The sequence below is a fragment of the Paramormyrops kingsleyae genome, chromosome 21, assembly GCF_048594095.1.
Source record: "Paramormyrops kingsleyae isolate MSU_618 chromosome 21, PKINGS_0.4, whole genome shotgun sequence".
NCBI lineage: Eukaryota > Metazoa > Chordata > Actinopteri > Osteoglossiformes > Mormyridae > Paramormyrops > Paramormyrops kingsleyae.
In genome coordinates, this window is record NC_132817.1 from 12,241,690 (window position 1) to 12,260,924 (window position 19,235).

At 45.3% G+C, this 19,235-nt stretch overlaps 1 protein-coding gene across 1 annotated transcript; it reads right to left on the bottom strand.

Moving 5' to 3' along the window:
- Positions 1-637: 637 nt before the first annotated feature.
- znhit6 (zinc finger HIT-type containing 6) lies at positions 638-18,227 on the bottom strand. Its single transcript, XM_072704469.1, has 10 exons — positions 17,996-18,227; positions 17,777-17,842; positions 17,102-17,208; positions 16,942-17,027; positions 16,235-16,338; positions 9,687-9,755; positions 9,327-9,407; positions 8,158-8,238; positions 4,683-4,807; positions 638-4,401 (listed from the first exon to the last, which is right to left on the bottom strand). Exons 1-10 carry the CDS (start codon positions 18,085-18,087, stop codon positions 4,262-4,264), a joined length of 951 nt encoding a protein of 316 aa, XP_072560570.1. The 5' UTR covers positions 18,088-18,227; the 3' UTR covers positions 638-4,261.
- Positions 18,228-19,235: the final 1,008 nt, after the last annotated feature.

Sequence of the window (19,235 nt, forward strand, 5' to 3'; positions counted from 1 at the left end):
ATCTCAGGGAAGCTGGGAACTTTCTGGAAAGGATTCGAGTTCAGCACCGGGAACACACAGACAGATATTCATAGACAGCAAGTCACGTAAAACCACAAATCTTTGGAAAACGGCGTACCTGGGCGAGACTGGTGAAAAGTCAGGAAGAATATGAAAATTCCATGTAGAATCCTACAGCCCTTGAGGTGTGAGACCACAGCCCAACCCATTAAGCCAGAACTGAGCACAAAGACAGGTAGAGACGCATGTCTATAGCAGGGAGGCCTCGGATTTAACGGCCTGAGATCAGGTCCTCCTCTGGATCTGCATATTCAATGCACAGCCCTTTGGGGAAGCAATGTGATTGTAAGGTTAGGTATCCCAAACCCAGGTTCCACTACTCATTACATTCATAGCAAAAGCAACCAACAATGACATAAGCTACAAGACCCTCATGCCATCAGAATACAGCACACAGAAATGGCATAGAATTCATGGAATGCGTATGAGAGTAACCACAGAAAAACTCGAAACTCAATTTCTGAAACTTTTAAAGTGTGTTATGAAAAGTATGCCAGATTTCAGTTTTAATGGTTTCAACTGCACAGGGTTATAAAGGTCTGGTTATCTGAAGCATCTTAACACAAAGTAGACGATGTATGAGAGGACATTTTATTTTTAATCATCCATCATCGATATCGCAATGACACAGGACCATGGTGAGCCTGCAGCCCATCTCATGAAGCTCAGGGTATGACATCAGGGACACCCTGGGCTGTATTCCTGGGGGGTGAGGCCATAAGACTCCCAGCTGAATCACTACGTCACATGGACACTGGGACGCAAGCACTGCAGTGTCATCTACAGCTGTGACACTATCGGTGCAAAGCATGAGCCAGAAAGTGACCATTCAATATCCTTCTGACATGATATAGCCTCAAAAAAACCCCTCAAACATCACACTCTCAAAAAAGACAAAAGATGACTCATTAACATTTCGATTTCATTAAGTGTACATGGCAGAAATGTGCATTACAGCATTCTGGAAGGTGCTACAAGCCTACGTCATATTTTACTGTTTTCCGGTTGAAGTTGAAGTGAAACGTTAATGAGGCCCTAAGAGCAAAAGAATTTTTACAGCCTAGATAAAATGCAACCAGATTAGGGGCCACCTAGTGGTGGCCTTGGGAACCACAGGTACTTAAAATAAAAAATGGTGGCACCAAAGCTTGCGGGACAGTTCAACACAAAAGATCAATAACATTTTAATCTATGAAGGTATAGCTTCACACAATTAGATTTCTATAGCCTGCATGATTCATTTTTAAATTTCATACATTTTTGATTTCAGATTGGATTCCAAAGTATCTCAGGGAAATGGAAATGTCACCCACAAAAAGGGTGGGGGGGGGGGGGATTTAATTCAAGGCTCATGAAGATGCATTATACAAAGAAGCCTGCCAGAGGAACTGCACCTACTTTTCACGGCAGGAATCTGGTCATGATAAACAGAGGACTGGGTGCAGACTGGGTGGGGTGTGATGCCTTAAGACAGGGGTGTCAAACTGCAGTCCTGGAGGGTCAGAGCCCTGTGTGGCTTAGTTCTTTCCCAGTTCCACCACAAATGATTCAGCTCAAGAGCAGCATGGTAATTAGCACAAGGAGTTGAATCAGGTGTTAAATGAGGGGAAACCCAAAAATGTGCAGGGCTCTGGCACTCCTGGACTGGAGCTTGACACCCTTGCTTTAAGACAATGTTTCCTAACCTGGGGACTCATAGACAGTCCACATTTTTGCTCCCTCCCAAACAGTCCACATTTTTGCTCCCTCCCAAACAGTTCACATTTTGCTCCCTACCTGGAGCTGGGAGGGAGCAAAAGTGTGGACTGCTGTAGGTCCCCCCATGGCCCGGATTTGGAACCACTGCCTTAAGGAGCTCAAAGGAAGCACTTTGGGACAGCGGGTATATAAATACCGGTTTAGTCCCGCATGTTTATTTGGGTCGCTTAGGGACGGTCTCGGTACATCTCTCTCGAATTTCCGTTATTAATGAGCCGTAGACATGCCAGAGTAAGACGGATCTTGGTGGACGTCCTGTGGGATACAGCCTGGGTTCGGAGTTCCGTTTTGGGGATGGGACTCGCCCATTCCCAGGATCAGGCTACATGCGCCCATTTCCGCAAGAGCAAGGCAAAGCCTGTACTGCGTCAAATCGCCCCTGTTCATCTTAACGTCTAACACAGGCGTATCAAAGAGGTTTTGGCAGGCGCACAAACGTAGACTTCGACAATCCTCTGTCAAACAAAGGCCAGTCAGAAGACTAGAGATTCCTCTTTTCTCAAGAGACACATCCTTTGAAATTCTTCCTCAAACCAGGGATGTGTGAAAGGCTCCAGGTAGCACAGAACCAAAGGCTGGGTACCTCATGGATAGGATAACATTAACACTATGGTTTTTTATAGCTAAAAGTGAGCCAAGACAGTTTTCTTGAGCCTCCCATATTATGTAACGTCAAGTAAAATTAAGGAGCTCTATTAGGTAATTAGAGAACTCAGCATTTAGACAAAACCGAGTCTCTGGGCACTTCCTGCAGAGTTGGCTGCTGGGAAAAGCTTATACTGCCTCCCTTTAATTCAGCTAGTTTCTTTTATAGGTGGTTTCGTAGGTTGTATAATTGGCCATTTTTAGCGCTTAGCATTTAGCAGATGGCGTTTCTTTTCACATTGGTCACAGCCGGTGATCTCAGCACAGAAAGCATGTGTGACACACTCCTCTCTGTTGACAATTTCGTGTCCTCCCACCCTGTGAACTTGCCATCATGGGCCAAACACGTTCCGGCAGATTCTTACGGCTCATTTTCACATTTCCAACACCGGCAGCTCCATCGGGGCAGCAAGCGCCTGATTACGAAAAAATGTCGCTCACTGCTGGGGGTCACGGCGGTTCTGTCTGCAGCTAGAAGCGGCATCTGCTGAGCCTCTAGAAAGGCCTCCAACAAACTCCAACAAGTTCATGTATCACAAAGAGATGCTTAAGTCGCAAATGCAAACCAGAGAGCATTGGCTAATGGCTCCATTAGCCTTCACAAACACAAAATCGGAGCGTCTTGTCAAGTGTCCTTCAGCTGTGAGAAAAGACGTGTAAACGCCATATCTGTCGCCAATAAAATGCTTTTTCCCTTTTATTAGGCTGAAGAGATGAATCTCACTTATTGGAGTGTTGGTGTCTGCAAATCAATTATTTTTTTTATAATGAACGCGTTTCATCGAAGCGAAACCCACGCCTTTGATGTGGCCTCCCGTGTTTCTGGTTAACTTCATGGGCTGATACTCACCCAAAAGTGAGCGTTTCCTTCGCTTTATTTACATGCTATAAACTGTATGGTCTTTCTGCACCAGAGAGAGAACATTTACAAAGTGCTTTCGATCATTTCTTTTTGATCCTGCTCTAGAACATTCTCTAGGTTGGGGGGAGCATCAACAGACCGAAATCACACGAACCAACATTGAAAATGAAGACCAGCTCTGCAAGAACCACGTTTCCAGGCTGCAGAGCTATTTTTAAACCTCAGTCGGAACACCATCCCACAAAAGAGCAAACATCCTAATTCTGACTCAACAAGACTCAACAACCTCACTTTCATTAGCAAATCTTACCTCACCACATGCCTTGGTTGGTTCTGACCTTGTTCAGGCTTTGTTACAATTGGCTGAAACATATCCAAGAATCTTTGTTTTTTAGCTACAGAAAACAAACAAAACAAAACAAAAAAAAAACACTAACACACCAGCGAAACAAATTCTAAACATGCTACAGCCATTGCGTGACATTTGATGCAAATTATCAATTAAAAGACGCCACAATAAAGGCATCTCTGAAAGAGAGCAGACGACATGCCCCTAAAATCATTCACATCTGACGACATGGAAAGAGAAAGCAGAGGACAGCCCGAATGAGTCTGTGAAGGTAAACCGCATGCTTGTTTGTATATACAATACAGCCTCAGCCACCAGCAGAGAGAATGTATACATGTATGTGTGTGGGTTCAATGAACTGAAAGCTCACCTGTGGATATTTTTTAAGATGATGCAAGAACACGGATCCCACAAAGGAGAATGGACACCCTGGAGTGTGTACAGAAGACCCAGGCAGGAGGAAGGTGTGCTGGCGGCTTTATTTTTTAGGCTTTACAGTAAACGGGTAACTGATTCATTCAGGTGATGTGTGTCCTCGTTTATGAAATAAGCTGCTTGACATCTGGCAGCCCCAGCCAGTGGCCTCGTCACTCGCTGTCACATATCTCGCCTTCCTCCAAATCCTCGCCTTCCCCGCCTGGTGACGACCTTGATTTCACGATGGCAGGTTCGGTGACGATGCTAGTCGTCTTGACGCTGCAGGGGGTCACGCTGCCACCCCTGACCTCTGGAAGATGAGAAACCCGTCTATAAGCGGCTTTTGAATGACAGTGTAGTTCCTAAGCGATTTCTTTACAGCTTTCAGAAACTTAATCGCGGTGATACAATTAATTTTTTTAAATATAAAGCTTACTTAGGTCGGGATCAATTAATATGAATAATTCATATCAAGCTGGTGCTGTATAACATATAACAGAAAACATAAAGAGTGGATGGACTTGGTTTTGTACAGTGACCTGCAATTCTTCCGAGACTCAAGTCCAGGGGGGGGGGGTTAGGATATGCTACCTTTTTCAAGCAGGACGTATCTCTCACATCGGTCCCGCAGTGAAACGTGCAACACCGGGTATTCGATAATGGTCCTGTTCCTCAGGTTGTCCAGAAGTGTGTCCTGAAGGGCCAGTTCATGATATCTAGGGCGCAGAAAATGAGAACAGAGATTAACAAACAGACGGGTACCTGAAAACCCACCATCTCAGCCGCAGCTGACATCCCAGCATGCTGAAGACCCAGTTTTCACATTCCTGCTCCTGGAAAGCTTAGCTTCAATAAAGCTGCCTGTTATGCTGATCTCAAGTGGATCGCTACCCAATTTAAGGTCATGTTACAGCCATGCATGCCCCATGGGAAGCATTTCCATTTTAATTTGGTGGGGGGGGGGCTTCACAGCTTCCTGTCAGAAAATGCTGGCCTGCTGCCCCCTTTTTTGGGGCGGGGGGGTTTACATGGTACTCCCGTGTTGCCTTACCACGTTACGTAACCGTACCTCGCTGATATGAGGTCATTCCGCTCTGGCAGCCTCGGCCCCATTCAGCAAACATACATAACGAACATCTCGTTAAGCTGAGCAGGAGCCCGTGGGCTGGCGCGCACACACGCTGATTAGAGCCCCCCCGCGGCCGCGGACTCTTACACCCTCCCTACCCCAAGCCCCGTCCTGCTACCATGACGACGCCACTTATAATCAAAGCAGAAAGTCAGCCGATATCCCAGCAGAGAGGCCACCGTTTAGGGACGTAATCTCATTATGAGATTCAGGAAATAGTCTAATCGCTCAAGCTTCTGCCGATCCATCATGGGGCGTTTGTCTTTCAAACTTACGCAAGCTTGGAGGAGAAACAGGAAACCTTAACCTCTCCATGATCGTCCCAAAAAACGTGGCACGCGCCATCCGACACGGGCGGTGTAGATGTGCGTTTGAGACGCGCCGCTTTGCATCCTCATTATCTCAAAGTAAAATGTGCAAGTTGCACTCCCCCCCCCCCCCCCCCAGTCACGCCAGAATGCCCCTTCCAACAAACCAAAGTTTTTCATTAAAAAGAAGTAAATTTTAAAAAGCGTCTTATTAGCAGAAGCTGAACCAGTCTGGCATTTCAGTAGCTAATTACCACGGAAGTGCAATGATTCACTGATTTCTGCATTTTTTTTGCTTATGGTCTGCAGATATTCCCAGTGCTAGCCACTAGGCTTGGGGGGGGGGGGACGTGCTTCTAGGAATCAGGAAAGGGAGGATGAAACGTGGCGAGTGGAAATGGGCAGGTCTGTAATACCCACCGCAGACAGCGAGCCCCGCCCACCCGACCTGACCTGGCCTGGCCCCGACCCTGCCGATGCAAGGTCAGCGCAGTAAATCAGCTTAATGCATCAGGGCCATAAAGATCGACAGATCAGGACAATATCAATCAGTGAGCTGCTGCGACTGGCTTTTTCCTGTGTGCCGCTCGACGCCGTTTACTGGCTACTTACTGATGTGTCTCCCGTTACGCTCAGGGGCAGAAACTATAATAATACATTACAGGCTTAGCCAATTTACTCTCTCCTTTGGCACTTTAAAACGTATAGGTGCTCACTGAATTTAATCAGGCAGCAAAAATGTCAACTGCCTGGCAGGGAGCTGGGAGGCAGCAAAAATGTGGGCTGCCTGGGGTTCCTGAGGACCCAGTTGGGAAACACTGCTCTAGACCAATTCCCAGTAAAGCTTAATTATTTTAATTATTTCCATTTTTAACTTAAGGTTGGCTATGGTCCCCTGCACTATGTATATTAACCCTTGTTAAGCAATAAACACCTACCCAGCTAATGTTCTTCCCACATGGCAGAGAGCATGATTTCAACAAAAATCACTTCTAACAAGGCAATTTGCTGCCAATTTAATTTAACACAATGAGACTTGGGTGCGACCATCGCAGACTAAGTGAGGTGGTGTTAATTAAGCCAGCAGAAGAGTGAGATCTTTCCTGATTGTATCACCTACCGTTTTTCTAACAAGAGGTCTAATACGCACAGCTGGGGTTCACTGGCATCCACAATCCATCATGGAGAAACAGATGCTATCAGAACGACAACAATGTATTCCCTGAAGGCTCCGTCACCCCCCCCCCCCCCAATCCAATCCCTACTCTACGGTATCTACAGTGGCCTCCTTCCCATTGCTACCACTAAACAGCCATGCTTAAGTTTTAATGCGATTTGTCGGAAAATACGTCGCAGACCTTCTCCTACACAAAGTTCCTGTGAAATTTGAGAAAGATCTGAAAAATACTTTGGTTACTGGGCTAATGAGATGAACGTCCCTACTACCCTCCGCCCATACTTCTCTTTGCTTCCACTATACAGTAGTACTTAAATTTTAGTGTGAAAATTCCAGATCTTCACTTAAACAGCGGGATGGCGAGGTTTGAAAAAGATCCATAGATGTCACACTAACAAGCCAAGTGTCGGCAACCCAAAACAATGTGTTTGGGAAATACAAGCCACTTATTCGCCTCAGCCTGCTTGGCAACATGCAGCTCTAGGCCCACCGCTATATCCATAAGGCTACAGGCTTCTGCTTTGATGGTCCCCTTTGCCTCATAGGAGGCGGAGCTAAGCCACGCCTTCATCATTCTAGTATCTAAAGCAGTGTCTCCCAATCCAGTCCTCAGAGATCCAGTCGGTCCATGTTTTTGCTCCCTCCCAGCTCCCTAAGGACCAGATTGGAAAACATTCGTCTAAAACACCCCCAGCAGTGAGAAGTGTGCTGATCAACCTGTTAGCGCACCTTCTTACTCACATCAGGAAGGAACAGTCGTGAGGCTTTAAAACCCCAATAACATGGACAACTGCTGACTTCTAAGACTCCCCCAATCTCCCACATCACAGATATTCCCCCCCCCCCCCCCCCATGTCGAACTTCGTTACACATCACTGCACAGGGGGATGTTCGACACCCTGGGCTTTAAAGCAGGGAAAAGGGTTTTAAAACAGCCCTCTACTGTTCTTACCTTCAAGTGAAACACAGACCAAAATGGCGAAAAGTTCAGACCCAGCTGTAATAAGCATTATTTGCGACATGCCAATTAACTGCTTATATTACATGGTGACCTTCATGAAACTGATGTTTTACATATCATGCCATCATGACATGCACACAAAACATTGCACAAGACATTCTCTAAACAATGTTAGATCAGTGTTCACAAACGCTTCAGCAGAGCACATTAGATACAAGCACTTTGTAAGACATTTGTTTGCGTAATTAGGTTAGGAGGCTCACCCGCCACTGTACAGACCATAATACGACTCCCCATTTAGCATACAAGGGCACTTTGGAGAGCAGTTTATGTTGAACACAAATGAGTCATGTTCCCAAACACACGGTTCATTTAGCGAGGACAAAACGCTCGCTGTGGGTGCAGCTAAACATGAGCCCCGCTGGCCAACGCAGAAAACAGCCCCTGGGGGGCCGCGTCCTCAGGGCCACGGACGGGAGACGTATGCCTACCTCATGGAGTTACACTTCCTGTTTTCCACTTTCATAAAAACCCTTACACCGTCAAAGGAGTCACGCACGTAGACTTTCAACCTGAAAAACAGAGCGGAGAGGTCACAGTAATGGGGGGGGGGGTGGTTATGGGATTGATTTGCAGGAAATACTCCCAATTAGCATAAGTAGGGTGAAATAAGGGTAGGAAAGTAGCATTCGAAGAGGGTGTAGTCAACGATAAAGAATGACTAGGCTGTTCAGCGTGAGCGGAGACCGATTGGCCTGCCAAGGAGGGCAAACTCACTGAGGCGATGCACAATGCTCAGCCATCAAACCTCTATCAGGAGTGACTGACAGACCATACGCTTAAAATCAGTCAAAAAATAAATAAATTAAAGACTACAGACCAGGGATTAACCATTTCATTATTAAGAATGAAGTAATTTAAAATGCCAGAGTTTTAGAGTTTTAAATTAGCTTGACACCTATCAAACCATAATACTGCACAAAAAATGGGATGGGAAAACTCATATAAAGCTTCTATGAAATCAATATTGAGGTGCCATCAGGATAATGTCAACCAAAACAGGATTCCGATTTGTTTTTTGTGGCTTGTTTTATTCACAGTCATGCTGAGAAGCCGCGGGAGGGACATCGATCATGTGACTCAGAGGGTTTGAGGCTTAATGTCCAGCGGGTGGCGCCCTGGTGGAGACCTGTCAATGCGCCCTGTGTGATGCTCGCATTAGGAAGGCAAGGTGCGCGTCTAAAACGAGTCCATGGAGGGAACCCGGACCATAATGCACCACTCTGGCCATTGGTGTTTTTGTTTGTGAGAGATTTACCATTTAAATTTGCTAAGAAATGGAATGAGGAGGCAGTTGTTTATATCTCACTACAAATTTAAAGTGGATAGCTAGCTCAAGGTGTCTGCGCAACCACTAGACCGGCAGCTCAACTTTGATTGAACGGGTCTAGTTTCTCTAAAGACTAACCAGATAAAATCATATGTAAAAAGCGACACCTTCTGCAAGTCTCCAGCGTGATCTGGGCCCAGTTATCGTAACATAAGACCAGGAATGACGCCATGAAGCAGCTTTAGAAAACCATTGTCTTGGTCACAGAATCAGAGGGGCACACTTTCCCGGGTCTGGTAGAGTTTAGCGCTCACGCAACAGGAATCTTACTTCTGTCGCTTCACTGGCTCGGACTCCGTAGGGTGGATGTATGGAGTGAGGATCTCCTTAAGTGTTCTGTTGTCTGGCACCCTGGAAAAGAGAGAGAGGGAGGGAGAGAGAGAGGGCGAGAGAGGGAGAGCGTGTGTGAGAGGGAGTGTTGAGAGGCATCCAGTGAGGGTTAGTCAATGACGCTGGACAGCTCGAAAGTTCCAGCTAACCAAATACATATGGGTCTCGCTAACCATTCCTTCATCGCTTTGAATAAATCATATCTCAAGAAATCACAGCGCTAACAGATCGACGCTACGAAAGGCTAGTCAGGACATGCGGCGGGGTCATCGCCAGAGGAGGAGGAAAGGATTCTCATACCTTCTCTCCCTGTATTCCGTGCTGCTTTCTGGAAAAAGGAGCTTCACGTGCCAGTAAAATCGGCACTCCCTGCAGGTGAAAGACAACGACACATCAGGTAACCTTCGCGACGGGAGGGGATGACAGGTTCAAGGCACTCAAGTGTGTGCTTTTGAGGGTCTCCCAGAAACACATGCGAGACGTTTGCTGGAATTCCAGCCCCTCACAACAGCCAGGCTAGCTAGGCATTTAGTCCGGAACCGTCGAGATATAGCACATAGCCCGTCTTCGCTCAGTCCGTACACCCTCCTGGTGAACACCAATGCTCATCACTCTGCTTTGCTGGAAGCCATATCAGATAGCGCAAGTGCATAGCATCTCTATGAGGAGCCCTGGTTTGTCAAGGGCATGGGTGAAGATTTAAGGACCAGAGAAGCAGCAACGGTACGTTGTGAGGATTCTGCACCACGGAGAAGAGGACCTACCAGATATAATCGACACTAGGGTTGTCAGTATCAATTACACCAATTGATTAGATCAATAATTGATTTGTCGAGTAATCGTTTATATATTATATTATATTGTAATGTGACCGAAACCAACCTCGTGTCGCAAGGTGCACACTCACATACGGTCAGCTTAGTCACTCCAGCTGCATATTTTTGGACTGCGGAAGGAACCCAGGGGATCCGTAGAGAAACTGCACACACGCAGGGTAAACATGTAAACTGCACACACGCAGGGTAAACATGTAAACTGCACACACGCAGGGTAAACATGTAAACTGCACACACGCAGGGTAAGCATGTAAACTGCACACACGCAGGGTAAGCATGTAAACTGCACACACGCAGGGTAAACATGTAAACTGCACACACGCAGGGTAAACATGTAAACTGCACACACGCAGGGTAAGCATGTAAACTACACACACGCAGGGTAAACATGTAAACTGCACACACAGCAGTGGTGTGGGCATGGCGACACTGCACTCCATCACACCAGGCTCGCACGACACGCGATGTTAATACCAACGTGGCATTTCATGCACATGCAACTGTCACATCGCCAGGGACTGAGACATTCCGCTGGGTTCAAACCATCAATAAGTTGCGTTAAAATATTTTTACTCAACCACTGGAAACAAAACTTAACGAGTTATGCAATTTTAATGATGGCTCCTTTTCAAAATAATACAGTTTATGTAAAAATGTCATTTTTTGCTTTTGCTTGGGCTCTGGCAGGCGCTGTCCGAGACAATAACCACTCTCATGGCGGCTCTCAAACTCACTCATACCAACAGAACCATAGATCGCATTGGAACGTTTGTGAGAAATTAAAAATGAAGTGAATAAGTAAAACGCAAACATGAAGAGGTCGTGAAAAGACATTCATCTTCTGCGGCATGGAAATATTCTGTATTCCACAGAGATGATACTGAGCAAAAGCAAATGATTTGTCGGCACTGGTGTGTGATGCCATAACTAACTTATTCGACACGCACTGTTGGTAGAGAAGTTCTATTTGCTATATAGTTCATTTTCAACTCCTAAATATCGCCAAAACTTCAAATACCGGGATAAATGGCACATTTCTATGGAACCTGGCGTTACTGGGTGAGTCCGGCAAACCGGAACGTCGTCTTCTACAACATATTTGCCTTGCAGTTCTTTTGTGCTACTTAAGTTGTGCTCTGCAATGCTGACTGATGACTGCATTTTCATTCACTTTTAACGTGAAGTATTTCCACACAAGTGACGCATTTGCTCTTTATTTGGACCCTCGTCACCTATGGGCCGTCATCCTTCCTCCATATTGCAGAGTAATCAAAAAGGCAGATTTTAAAATCGACTAATAATCGAGTTAGAGTTTAATCGTGTAATAGCGGCAGCTCTAATCAACACCCTCGCCGATCAAGTCCGTAGCTCAGATTCCGTCGCTCAACATCAGTCGTGCTCAAGCTTTGTGACGCCAACAAGTTGGCAGCCAATGATCCACCTTTTGTTTTCACGGGTTTGAACAATGCAGCATGCAGGTTGCTTCCAACTAAGGAAACATGCTGTACCAAATTACGCGAGCTGACTGAACCGGACCAGGCCGAGCAGAAGAGCATGAGAACTGTAAACATATGTAACTCCTAGAAAAACAAAAAAAGCTGACACTCTCCATGGCTATGTGCACTAAATGCCAAAGATGAATTTTTGCATATGTTATTATACTTATTTTCTGAGAATGTCAGCAATCCTTCATGAGTCACAGTTAGCCACGATTGCGAGGGCCTGTGGTCAGCTTCCCGGTGGCTCGAAGCCGACTGTAGACGACGCCTTGCGCCAAGAACACCAACCAAAAACACCGCCTAGGAAGTCCCGCAACTGACATCACCACCGAAACGGTGCACATCAAGACCGCCCGGCAGCGCATTTAAAATACCAGACCTGGAAAAATCTCCAAAACAACCACAGCTGCCACTGAACCTCAGTCAAACACGCATCAATAAATTATAATTGGGAGGTTGCCGGTCCACGTCCCGTGAAGGAGCCTGTTTTATTTCGCTTGAATTCTTCCATTCAAACACCCAGCTGTATAAATGGGAAAAGTCAACTTTGAGCAAATGCACAAATGGTGCATCAGGAGAGAAAATAAGACTTAAGACTTAAAAGAGCACTTCAGAGGTTCTTCATTAAGGAAGGGAAACAGATTAACAGCCTTCCACACTGCAAGGCAAAGCCGGGGTTATCGCAGTCTGAAATGTGACGTTCCCCAGTTGATTAGGCTAGTCTAGACCAGTGTTTCTCAACCCGGTCCTTGGGGACCCCCCAGATGGTCCATGGCTAGTCTACATACAAGAGAGGACAGGACCCTGGCGGGAGACACGCATCATCACTTCGGAAGGTGAGGACAATTTGGGGATGAGGGGCGGGTGACCAGTCCTTCCTCGTCTCTGCCACCATACCCTTCCAGTGAAGGTAACCTGGCTGGAAAACAAACCTTGGCTAGACATCACCAGGGTCTGGCTGCGGAACAACAGAAGCTCATTTGAGTGCATCGGAGGGACAATCTTTGACTAGCATTTAACCAGTGAGTGAAGCTAGCTATACTTGCCAAACATTTTCATTCTATTCTGCAGACATCTTTCTAGCCATCTATATACTTCTTTCAAATAATAATAATAATGAGATACTTTATTGATCCCCGTGGGGAAATTGTCTTTACGCCTTCCTCACCTTGCTCTTTTTTGTAGAGTAAGCTGTCCGCGAAGGGCAGCCACCTGGAGCTGGGGGTTAAGGGCCTTGCTCAAGGACCCACAGACGTGCTGAGGCTGGGTTTGAACCGGCGACCTTGTGATTACAGGCACAGAGGCTTAGCCCACTGAGCCACACGCCCACAACTAAGGATCTAGATTCCCTCTGCAATAGTATTAATTTTTTTTTTTTTAATTGACGTTTTGTACCAATGGAGTCATGATGATGATCTTAAGGAGACTGAGAACATCCTACAATGGATCAAACAGCTTTGGCACTTTTTCCAGGGTGGACACTAACAAACATTAAGCAACGTCAAAATCCCACCTCACCTTACACACACACGCATGTCGGTGTATCTAAATGGCGACCGTCTCTACAGGAAAAACCCTAATCCCAATCACGACACCCTTAACCTCTATCCATAAGTAACCAACCCAAATACAAGACTTTCGGCATTTTTACTTTGATTGCATTCACAGATTTTTATAAAACTGAGGTCACCCAAATGGGGAACTCAAAAGATGTGCCCAAAATTAGGGAAATTTCAGGTTTTACTACAACTTGGTCCTCAAATGTGATCTATGCAAACACACACACCTGTATTCATATCTTTGTAGGGACTGTCAATTCATGTCTAAGGGAAAAACCCTAATCTTAACAATGACGACCATAACCCTTACCCAGACCTACCCTTAACCATAAGCAACCAAACAAGATAAGACTTTTGTCAAAACAGCAGATTTTTAATCACAATTTGGGGACATTTGGTCCCCACAATGTAAAATATACATGACCTGCGCACACAGGCCAGGATGACTATATAAGTGATCTTAATGCCCATATTCACATTCATATATCAAAAAAAAACCTAACTGCTTTAGGAAAATAATTTGGCGAGCTGCCACTGATCCAACATTTCTACGTTCAAGTTGCTCATTATGAAGGAGCAAAAGCATTCTAGTCCATGGCAAGGCATAAGCGCCCCCCCCTCCCCAAAACCATACAGTGCAGGCTAATTTAGAGATGGCAGCTTGCCTGACCAGAAACAAGGAGAACATGCAAGCTGCACACAGAGAGATCTGGGCTTGAGGCCCCCAACCCAAGAGCTCTGAGGCGACCGTGCCGCCCACTGATCTATTTGCGCAACACGCTGGCTATTTCCAATTTTCCTTCAGGCTAATTAAAACACCCAAACCTTTAAAGTTACTAGGCAACACCATATAAGCCTCCAGCAACTGCTCTGCAATCTTTTCCAGATATTTGGTTTGGACAAGCAAGGTGATGTTCTCATTTCAGGTTTTAAACCACAAGATGTAACAATTTACATTCAATTATAAGATTAAAATGTTGTTTTGTGTGTGTAACGCTGCCCGTCAAATTAGGTTCACGGGAGAACAGTCTCTCTCTCAGGAAGTACAGGGTGTGAGGAAGTGCAGATAGTCTGTACTGAACGTCTCGTACGCGCAGACACACGCATGCAGCACGCCTCAACAGCAGCAGCTGTATCCAACACCAAGTTATATCAGGGAAAGGAAATTCATGTTATACCAGAAACAAACATTTCAGTTCTAGTGATATTTTAAGAAACATTTTCCATATCTAGAAGGTTACATTGGTAAATGCTGGAATCTTTCCAATACCAGGATACAAAATGTACTCGTACATCAAATTTATAACATTTTTGGGAAGTCTTCCCACAAAAGCCCTCCCCCACAGATGCCGCAACTTAATTTTTTTATGAATAGTTTAAAGGGTTAAAGGCACCCGACAATACAACCACCAAAGGTCTAGTCTCAGTTACAGTTAAAATTCTGTGTGCCAATTCTCAGCTTTAGTGACCAGAGGGAAACTGTATTTAACTTATTGGAAACACCCACAAAGCAATTCACCTCCCACCCTCACCCCCTGCCCCCCCCATGCAAACGGCAAAACTTAAAGCTATCGCCCCCAACGGCCCTCATTCCCAATCAGCAACAATGTGTCTCTCAAATTCATTGCAAACCATCTGCAGCCTTCTCAGTAACATCTGCTTTTTATACACTGTACTTAGTACATTCTGATAACCTCCCCCAACTTTGCCTAAAAGTCTAAACAAACCAATGAATTTATTAGGCATAAAATTAGAAAACTGTCTTTCACACAGAGGCTCCTACTAGTAATGAGTTCTGCCGAGCCTTCTGGGTAACGGATCGGCCAACCCCTAGAGACCCGTTAGTGTGAGGCTGCCACCACCCCCCCTTGCAAAATCTGGCATCACCTCCCCGTGTCGATGTACGATTTACGTTTCTGAGAAGATGCATGTTTGTTTCCATAAGCACACACACCCCCCCCCCCCCCCCCCATTATGGAAAAGGCCAGGGAGAGCAGAGCCTCAATTCACACGTCACGTCGGAGCTGCCTGCAGTAAATGGAAGCATTCTGCATTGTCGGCCCCATGACGTATGAACAGTCAGTTGCTGTGGCAACACTGACGATAGTGCAAGGGACGGCCAAGGGATCTGCGAGTGAGGGCGCAGCACAGCCGACGGCTGAGTCCAAGGCCTCCCTTCCTCGCGGGACGGACTGCGCAGACTTATTCCCATGCTTTGGGACATCTGGGCTGATGGCATAGCAAGTAGGTCCCACATAAACTTGTTTTCTAGGAACTTCAACATCGTAACGATAAGCAGAACAAAGGAATTTGGAATATGAGCAAAATCGGATTACTGCTAATCCAAGTACTGCAGTATTTTCTTAGGATTCAGTTCTTCTCCATGCCTGCAAACACATTTAGCAGAGTTTCATAATATGCGACTAAAGGGTGGTTTGAATGTGTCACATTGTTCTAAATGCCAGCAAGAAAACAGAAGCTCGCAAGCCACAGCAGGGACGGGAACATCTTCAGATCACACGAAAGAGGCTGCCCTTTTGGCAAGAGTGACACCGTGTGGCAGACACCGGGCACAGGCCATTATCGTCACTAGCTCATAAGACAGCTGGCAACAAATGATGACCGTTTTAAAAATGACTGGATTAGAAGGCAAACTTTTATATGGATGTTATGCATTCCGGAACTGGAAGCCAAGCAAAGGACCTCTCTTACTTTTAGGGAAAAAAGTCTAGATCTGCTAGTTAAGCAGGAGACAGGATATCAAGTCCTCCAAAATTTGCCTCCCCGCAGGGGCTGTGTTGCTCTGTTCAGAGATGGTCCTGCTTCGAACTATTTAACCAAGAGTTAAACTGTGCAGCCAGGATCAAAATCTGAATAATGTGTCAGATCAAAGAGCCTCTTTCACCGTCAGCACTATCCAGCAGTTTCACAGTCAGGACTAAAACTGAACACACCTTTTGTTGAAGAATGTGGTGTTCTCCCGACTTTTCGTAAAGCCGTTGGGTAGCAGCCTCAGCTGCAGGTTGAGTCTGTGAGCTCCCAGTCTCAGTATGCGGGCCTGCAAAGACCAAGGAGGTTAGGCTGCAATGTCACCAATCTGGTCTGCTGATCTTGAGCAGAACTCCTGTAACGACTGGCTCAGTGGGTTAGATAGCTGCGCCAGTTCAAAACCCCAGAGTCAGCAGACTGATGTCTCTTTTGGGTCTCTGAACATGGGACTTGCTCCAGTGACTGGCTGAACCACCACCACTGTGTAGCACCCATCTGGACGATGCAACGGCAGCCATTCTGCATCACTAGGCTCACCACACAGTAGCTAAGGTGGTGAAGGGGTAGGAGAGAATTATTAGATATAGGGGATGATTAGAAGGCTAGATTTGAAGGGGCCCTAGTGGGCAATTTAGCCAGGACATCGGGGTACCCCGCTTACTCTTTCAAAAGATGCTCAGGGATCTTCCATGACCTCAGAGTGAGGACCTTGGATTTATGATTCATCGAAAGGACGGCGCCATTTTATTTGAGTTAGACCCTGGATGCTCTCATAACCCTTAGCAACTAGCATTTCCTGGCAGGGATCATGCATAAACAAACACCCCATTCAAATCACACCATCATCACACCAAAGAGGATGACTGCAGATGGTAATGGAGAAGATGCCTACTTTTTGGTTTTTTTGTTGAGGCAGGCGATGGCGGTCCCTGGTAATGCTGTCGGCCAGTCTCCCAGAGTCCTCCAGAAACCTGTAATCTGAGCACAGAAACTCCACCTCACACATGCCCACAGTAGCACCCTGATAACTGGGTAACGGTGACTGAACATACCACTGAGGAGGGTCATCTCATCAAAGCAGGACAGGGGCACAAATGCAGTCTTGTCCCGCACTCCAGTGCACCCCGAATCTGATTTGTGCTTCTTTACGCAGGGCAAGCTTGGGGTCAAATAAAGTCAAATACCTAATAAATACTGTGTAATCGAAAAACAATCATATTGACAAGTTAAATCTTTCTGGGTTTAATCTTGTATTGTTTGATAATGAAACACAACTGAGCAAGGGCAGACTGGCAGCAAAAGCAGCCCCGTAATTTGCTTGGTATAATTTTGGTCTCCATTAGGTTTACCCTTTATTTTAAGTGCTCTTTGCTTGGAAAAATCCATCTTCTCTTTAGAATCGTAAACCAAGATAATTTCAAGCACTACCAGAGTCATAGGTGCCCATACAGTTGTTTACAATACGTATTTACATATGTATAAAGTTCCAAAAACTAAAAGCACTAACGCAATTGTTAAAGTTGCAAACTTCGAATACATTTACCCTCCGCCCTCCGTTCGAACACCTGCTCCGTTAAAACTCTATGCACGATTTACTGGCATTATAAACCTGCATGTGTCTGAAATCTGTCGGAGGTGTTATTATTCCGATAAAATTACCGATCAACTAATTACTGATCCATTACAAACATCCGTTTGTTAGGGAAAAAGCCTCTGTGTTGTCTTACCTGCAAGAGTGTTTCAGACACGCTGGGCATCTGTATTTAGCTTCTTCTGCTCCACACGCTTCGCAGCTTTTCAGAAGAACAAAACCACACACATGCCATTCATGGCGTTACTTACCACTTAAAAGGGCAAAAGTAACAATCATTTATCAACGCGGTGGGTAAAAAGCTTCCGTATCGCTTATAGTTCTTTGTAAAATACAGAAAATTGTGGAGGCGTACCTTGCCAAAGATATTTTCCGTTTCGTTCCTCTCATTTCTTTTGTACTGTCTTCGCCATCTAAATAGACAGGTTTAAGTTCTGATTCCTCCATATAAACTACTTAAGAAAAAGCCAGCGATAAACAAAACTATTATAAGAAGTTCACCCACTAGTGAACCACCACGCTGCGCACTCACATGAAGACCTTGCCGTATTTTAGTTTGTTATGGTAAATTACGGCAGTAGATCGCTCTGTGCGGCTGAGCGTTGCCAGGTGACGGCTTCTTGACGTTTTACGGCAGGGCAGCCCTTTACGTCAATGGTTGGTGTACCACATCATGTGATCGGTATCACCGAAATGTACGTTACGGTGATACGTTAAATTAATTTAGTCCTTGAACAGCCTATCTGAATTACGCTTTTACCACAAGACAAAAATGCGACAGTGATGTTATTTATTGCTGTTACTGGTTTATATTTATTGGCAGTAGTCCAAAGGATCCAGTGAAGAATTTCATTGTTCTATGTTAATAACTTTTTCAGGTTCAATAAATCTGTAGGGGAATTAATGTAATTTAATTTAATGAATCGTTTAATTGCATGGAATATCTTCCTTAAATCCTCGTTTCATCTGTCTGAGTTAATTCATCCAAATTGTTTACACAGACCTCAGGGACAGACTTTTTGACTTGGATAAAATGCAATTATCCAGTATCAAGTAACATTGTTTGAAGAGATGCTACATAAATATTTCAGCTTAGAGAGATGTATTCTGTGACTTAAGTGTGTGTCGTATGCTTTGCCAAAACAATGTGTTTGATTAACTGACTGCATCTGCCATTCTTGGTTGTGTAGGTGGCGAATTATAAACCTACTGGATTCATCGGTCCATTCATCCGTCTATCTATCCAACCATTTTCTACACCTGCTTGTTCTGTACAGGGTCGTGGGGTCTAGAGAATATCCTGGAAACTATACAGGCAAAAGGCAGGGCGTTATTTAGTTAATAAAACACATTCACACGTGTACAAGAGGGTGGCAAGCTGTCTCTGAAGGTGCATTTTCAGTAAAACATCTGGACAAAGTTAGGGTGACCATATCCCATAATATAGGGGCCCTATAGCAGAATGCTTTACCACCTACTGTCACTTTATTTATATGCAGAACAACAAGGAAACCTGCATTCTGTGATCTGAGTGGATGACTCACTTCTAAGCTTGAAGTAATTCTGTCAGGTAGGCAGGAGCTAGACCTTTAAGT

Excerpts from the sequence above, each read along its gene's own strand:
- znhit6 (XM_072704469.1), bottom strand. The coding sequence starts at position 18,087 with ATGGAGGAATCAGAACTTAAACCTGTCTATTTAGATGGCGAAGACAGT. Across the intron at positions 9,756-16,234 it reads ACCACATTCTTCAACAAAAG|GGAGTGCCGATTTTACTGGC; the intron begins GTGTGTTCAGTT and ends TTTCACCTGCAG. Across the intron at positions 8,239-9,326 it reads GAGCCAGTGAAGCGACAGAA|GTTGAAAGTCTACGTGCGTG; the intron begins GTAAGATTCCTG and ends TCTGTTTTTCAG.